General features: G+C 43.6%; 2 protein-coding genes across 2 annotated transcripts in view; one reads left to right on the top strand and one right to left on the bottom strand.

Moving 5' to 3' along the window:
* Window positions 1-1,348, top strand: part of LOC132841090 (transcriptional regulator ATRX-like) — a 26,391-nt gene extending 25,043 nt beyond the window's left edge. Inside the window, exon 35 of the mRNA XM_060863276.1 lies at window positions 744-1,348. Within this exon, the coding sequence (XP_060719259.1) occupies window positions 744-962 (219 nt within the window). The 3' untranslated portion in view covers window positions 963-1,348. The remainder of the gene's footprint in view (window positions 1-743) is intronic.
* Window positions 1,349-1,829: 481 nt separating this feature from the next.
* uprt (uracil phosphoribosyltransferase (FUR1) homolog (S. cerevisiae)) lies at window positions 1,830-5,461 on the bottom strand. The gene is made up of 7 exons (XM_060862610.1): window positions 5,012-5,461; window positions 3,950-3,992; window positions 3,701-3,770; window positions 3,436-3,498; window positions 3,160-3,321; window positions 2,820-2,918; window positions 1,830-2,683 (listed from the first exon to the last, which is right to left on the bottom strand). Exons 1-7 carry the CDS (start codon window positions 5,275-5,277, stop codon window positions 2,577-2,579), a joined length of 810 nt encoding a protein of 269 aa, XP_060718593.1. The 5' UTR covers window positions 5,278-5,461; the 3' UTR covers window positions 1,830-2,576.
* Between the last annotated feature and the right edge of the window lie 1,453 nt (window positions 5,462-6,914).

Genomic DNA, 6,914 nt, shown 5'->3' with positions numbered 1-6,914 from the left:
ACACACACTCATACACACACACTCATACACACGCTCATACACACACTCATACACACACACTCATACACACACACTCATACACACGCTCATACACACACTCGTACACACGCTCATACACACACGCTCATACACACACACTCATACACACACTCATACACACACTCACACACGCTCATACACACACTCATACACACACACTCATACACACGCTCATACACACACACTCATATACACACACACACTCATACACACACACTTATACACACACACTCATATACACACTCATACACACACTCACACACACTCATATACACACACTCATACACACAACCTCATACTGTACACACACATGCATATACATACACACACACAAACTCATACTGTACACACACTCATATACACACTCATACACACACTCATATACACACTCATACACACACTCATACACACACTCATACACACTTATACACACACACACACACTTATACACACACACTCATATACACACTCATACACACTCATACACATACTCATACACACACTCATACACACACATTCATACACACACTCATAGACACACACTCATACACACACACACATTCATATACATACATACACACACACACCTCACTTAATTCACATACTGAATTCTGACTCACTGGACAAATCATACACAATCATCACCCAGTTTGATCTACCGGTCTCTCTCTGTCACTCTGTCTCTCTCTCTGTCTGTCTCTCAGCTCATTCTGAAGACGCAGCAGATTCTGGCTGAAAGGGCGGAGCCTCCCAGCAGAGCTCCTCCCACTACATCCACACCAGTCAGTTCCAGGTTTAAAACCGGTGAATCTTCCTCAGCGTCACCGGTCCAGAGCAGCCAGTCGTCTCTCCTTCAGCCGCTGAGATCGTCATCTCCTCAAGAGAGGATCATCATTGAGGACCTCATATTGAAGATGCTGTAGATCTGATAACACAGCAGCAGTCCAGGAGCAGCACACACACTAACTCAGGCAGTGCTTTTAGTTTGTACTGATGTGCCTGTTATCAGCTTTGTGTCTTGTTCTTCAAACCTTCCTGGGATTTTTACTATTGTTTTTGTTCTGCTGCTAAAAATCCAGATAGTTTGCTTATTTTTCTATATGATCTAAAATATCCAAATATTACACCACGACGTCCCCTTTACCTCACACCAATAATGATTTGCACTACAGTTAAAAGGAATCCGAAGCAGGAAATTATTCTATTATTTTGTTGTATTTTTTATTTTTTTTAAATAGAATTTGTTTGTTTACGTGTTTAAAACTGAAATGCAGATTTTTCTAAGAATAAACACTAATAAAGAACCAGAGATTGTTTTGTTGCTAAACTTTGACTATATATAGCAACTCCAAAGTCTGTGTGTGAGTGTGTGTATGTGTGTGTGTGTGTATGAATGTGTGTATGAGTGTATGTGTGTAAATGTGTGTATGAGTGTAAATGTGTGTATGAGTGTGTATGTATGTGTGTGTTTGAGTGTGTATATGAGTGTGTATGCGTATGTGTGTATGTGTGTGTATGAGTATGTGTGTACATGTGTGTGTGTATGAGCGTGTGTGTATATGAGCGTGTGTGTATGAGTGTATGTGTGTGTATATGAGTTTGTATGAATGTGTGGGTGTGTGTATGAGTACGTGTATATGAGTGTGTATGAATGTGTGTACATGTGTGTATGAGTGTGTGTGTGATCACTAAAGCTATGTTTGATCCGAAGCACGTAACAAGTGCAGATGCACTAAAAGTGTTTCACGTGACGTCACACGCAGAATCTGATGGAAATAAAAACAAGCCTCTGTAGTAGAAAATATTATTTATTTATTTAATATATAATATATAATCATCATAGCACTGATTGGGCAGAACCTAGAGGAGAAACCCGGTGGATGAGCGTAAGCACCGAAGCTGGAATGTGTCTTCTAAGCTCCAGAACACTGCAGAACTTTCTGGAACGTCCAGGTTTGTTTCAGTCTTCACATCTACAACGGATTTTATAGATGTTTTAGGTGTGGGCGTGGCTTCTGAGGTGATTGATGGATAAAAAGCTTTATGGACTTAACGAACGTTCAAGTATCGTCGTCTTCTCCTGTTTCCAGAATAAAGCCTGTGTGGTTTAACGTCGCTCTCTGTGTTGGATGAACGTTAGCTGTGTTCAGTGTCCAGATATCCTTGTGTGTGTGTGAACACTGTATTAAAGTAAAGAGTATTAAAAAAAAACTTCCATGAGAACGGTGTTTATGGAACATCGCTGTCAGTGTGGAGACTGAACACAGCCACATGTTCACGTGCTGTGTTCAGTAACATGAAAGCAAAACAAGAGCTCAAATAACAAGATCTGCTGTCAGTTGATTAAAACGTTCTTGTGAGGACGAGGGGCCAAAAAAAAAAAAAAAAAAAAACTTTGGTTACTGAGCGTCGTCTGTGGTGTGTTCAGTCTGTGATGGGAATGAGAGCGCAGTGAGAAGACTGAGCAGGAGTCACAAACACCAAACAGAAATCAGTGTGTGTGTGTGTGTGTGTGTGTGTTTGTGTGTGTGTCAGTGTCAGTCTGTGCCGAAGTATCTCTGGCCGAAGTGTGTGGGAGCGACATCATGAACCTCAGTTGTCAGGATTGTGATGTCAGGAAACTCCTTTACTATGGACCTTGCACCTACACACACACACACACACACACACACACACACACACACAATATTCACTCTGTCTCTGAGGCAGATAAACATATACACTCATGTACTGTCAAACCATTTCATAAGGGTGTGTGTGTGTGTGTGTGTGTGTGTTACCATGCGGTGTGGAGAAAAGACTCAGCAGTATGATGTGTTTAGCTTGGAGTCCGTGTTCCTTTAGCACCCTCACCGCCTCAATCACCGTGTTACCCGTACCTGAACACACACACATTAAGTACAGCCTCAGTTTTACACACACACACACACATTAAGTACAGCCTCAATCACACACACACATTAAGTACAGCCTCAATCACACACACACACACACACATACACACACACAATGTGCATGGAGCTGTGTTCTTAACCCAGTGTGGGATTCGATCACAATAATGTGCAGAGATTGTTTTGTTGTTAAACTGTGACTATAGCAACATTAAACACTAATACTCACTCAGTATGGGGTACATTAGCAGCACCTTTCTGCGGTTGATGTCAGGAGGAAACTTGGCATAAAAAACTTTGGCTTTCTGAGTCTCCTCATCGCTCTGGATGAGAATCTTCCCGATGCGGATTGACCTACAGCAGTCCCTCAGACCCTGCTCCATCGCCTCACCTACACACACACACACACACACACACACAGTTCAGTCAGCTGGACAGTGTTACTGCATACTGTGTGTGTGTGTGTGTGTGTGTGTGTTTATACAGTGCTCGCTCACTAACTCACCACTTCGCATGATGCTAACACCACAGTTTCCCTTCTCGAACTTCACCCCATCATATTTGTGACCTGAACAGGATGCAGATCAAACACACACACATCAGAACATGTTCTACACTGTACATATATTTATGTGATAAGTAATAAAATGTTGCTAACACTGATGAGCCAGAGAGGTTAAAGAGATGAACAACAGGCTGTGTGTGTGTGTGTGTGTGTGTGTGTGTGTGTGTGTGTGTGTGTGTGTGTGTGTGTGTGTGTGTGTGTGTACCTGTGGGTGTGATCACAGTGCATTCACTGTATGGAAGCTGATTGAGTCCCTCTTCAACCACCAGTCTTATCTACACCAAAAACAAAAGAAGGTCTCAGTCAGTCAACACAACAGCGTGCATTTACATTTAACAATAGAAATGTCAGTAGTGATGTCATGTCCTAATGTACATAAGCCCCGCCCCTTTGTGACTGGTTGATGTAATATGATGCTTTATTACATGTTAATAAACAAATGAGTGGTTCTTACCAATCTGTCTGCAGAAAACACAAAATCACCTCGACTGGTGGACCTGAGAGAGAGAGAGAGAGAGAGAGAGAGAAAGACAGAGACACAGACAGACAGACAGACAGAGACACAGACAAACAGAGACACAGACAAACAGAGACACAGACAAACAGAGACACAGACAGACAGACAGACATACAGACAGAGACACAGACCGACAGGGACACAGACAGACAGGGACACAGACAGACAGGGACACAGACAAACAGAGACACAGACAAACAGAGACACAGACAGACAGACAGAGACACAGACAGACAAAGACACAGACAGACCGACAGAGACACAGACAGACAAAGATACAGACAGACAGAGACACAGACAGACAGACAGAGACACAGACAGACAGAGACACAGACAGACACAGAGACAGACAGAGACACAGACAAAGACAGACAGACAGAGACACAGACAGAGACACAGACAGACAAAGACACAGACAGACAAAGACACAGACAAAGACAGACAGAGACACAGACAGAGACACAGACAAAGACAGACAGAGACACAGACAGAGACACAGACAGACAGAGACACAGACAGAGACACAGACAGACAGAGACACAGACAGACAGAGACACAGACAGACAGAGACACAGACAGAGACACAGACAAAGACAGACAGAGACACAGACAGACAGAGACACAGACAAAGACAGACAGAGACACAGACAGACAGAGACACAGACAGACAGAGACACAGACAGAGACACAGACAAAGACAGACAGAGACACAGACAGACAGAGACACAGACAGAGACACAGACAGACAGAGACACAGACACAGACAAAGACAGACAGACACAGACAGAGACACAGACAGACAGAGACACAGACAGACAGAGGTTTTATCAGTGCACTTCTAAAGTTTATTATAACACAGTTATTCATACTGAACCGTTCATTATATCGCGGTAACGCTTCCACACTCTATACCGTCATCACCGGCCTGATTCGGGCCTGTGTGGCGTGTCAGTAATCAGACGTGTTTAGTGTGTCACGTGTCACACGGTATTGACTCACTTGTCCCGGATGATGGTCTGCAGCTCTCGGATCTGGTCGTTTAAGGGCAGAAGTTTGAGTTGAGATCCGATCTGTTTCACGATGTCGCTCCCGGAGCCGTTACCGTTATCCGGTTCTCCGTGTCCTCGTGCTGAAGCGGCGCTCGCGCTGCTGCTCTTCTCCGCGAACCGCACCTGCTTGGCCGCGTGCTCGAGCTCGCGCCTTTCGCTGATCACCTGCTTCTGGTTCTGACACGGCATCCCGTTCTCCAGACAGCTCGTTTCCATAGAAACGAAGCCCTAAAATAAACTAATAGGTATATAAATACACCTATATACACGTCTCGGTGAGAGAAATGAGCTTCCGGAGACGCAGCTCACGCTTTCCGGTTGTTCTAGCTCGCCATTTGTCAAGTACAAATCCGTTAATGACGTCTTCTTACAGGAACCACAACAGACTAACGGGACGTGACGTCACGTCAGAGCTGCACTCTGATAGGTGATAAAAGGGGCGGGACATTCGGTCTGAGAGTTCAGTAATGATGAATGCGTCAGAAACAAAATATGACACTGAACACCGTCGACAGAACAAAACGTTTACATTTAACACTTTAGATTTATTTTAATAAAGCTCTTGTTGGACTGAACCAATGAGAAAATTGTTGTTTATGTGTCCAATGAGATGAGAGCACTTCCTTGCTACAACCAATGAGAACAAGGCTGTTGGATAATGTGACCAATGAGAGGAGAGCTGAAATCATGGGGGTACAAACTTTTTCAATCGATCGTAAAAGACTGCAGGGCTCTCAAGGTTTGAAGACAAGCAAGAGTGACATCTCTGAGTGGCATCTCTAACCCCCCAAAAAACAAACAAACAAACAAACAACAAAAAACAAACAAACAACAAAAAAACAACAACAAAAGAAAACCAAACAAACAAACAAAACAAAACAAATCTAAAACACAACAATGGGGTGTTGTTGTGTTTGTTAAGGATCACTGAACACAATTTAACCAAATACAAAGTATTTATTCAACTTCCATTTATTAATTCGTCTTGAGGTTTTGTTCAAACCAACCATCAAAAAGGGCCCCTGGCCCCGTCTCAGGGCCCCCAGTTTCAGAACCATTATCTGGGAAACGTCTCTAACGGCAGTCACAATGTCATTGTTTGTGTCAAACAAGTTGTGAATTTGTTGTAACAAGTCAAGTCAACTTTATTTATAGAGGACGTTTAAAAACAACAGCTGTTGGACAAAGTGCTGTACAGAATTAAAGCACATAAAAAAATACAAAACAAGATACAAAATGCAAAAGTCAACATGGGACACAACAACAGATAATACAACATTATACAACAGTAACATTACAACAGGAGATCATGACTTACTCTGTCTCTCTCTCTCTCTGTTCTCTCTCTCTCTCTCTCTCTCTGTCTCTCTCTCTCTCTGTTCTCTCTCTCTCTCGCGCTCTCTGTTCTCTCTCTCTCTCTGTTCTCTCTCTCTCTCTGTCTCTCTCTCTCTCTCTCTCTGTCTCTCTCTCTCTCTCCTCTCTCTCTCTCTGTCTCTCTCTGTCTCTCTCTCTCTCTCTCTCTCTGTTCTCTCTCTCTCTGTCTCTCTCTCTCTGTCCTCTCTCTCTCTCTGTCCTCTCTCTCTCTGTCTCTCTGTCCTCTCTCTCTCTCTCTCTCTCTCTCTCTCTCTGTCCTCTCTCTGTCCTCTCTCTCTGTCCTCTCTCTGTCCTCTCTCTCTCTCTCTCTCTCTCTGTCTCTCTCTCTCTCTCTGTCTCTCTCTCTCTCTCTCTCTCTCTCTCTCTCTCTCTCTCTGTCTCTCTCTCTCTGTCCTCTCTCTCTCTCTGTCTCTCTCTCTCTCTCTCTCTCTCCCTCTCTGTCTCTCTCTCTGTCTCTCTCTGTCTCTCTCTCTCTCTCT

The sequence above is a fragment of the Tachysurus vachellii genome, chromosome 26 (assembly GCF_030014155.1).
Source record: "Tachysurus vachellii isolate PV-2020 chromosome 26, HZAU_Pvac_v1, whole genome shotgun sequence".
In the NCBI taxonomy this organism is placed as follows: Eukaryota; Metazoa; Chordata; class Actinopteri; order Siluriformes; family Bagridae; genus Tachysurus; species Tachysurus vachellii.
This window is presented reverse-complemented; position numbering and strand designations above follow the sequence as displayed.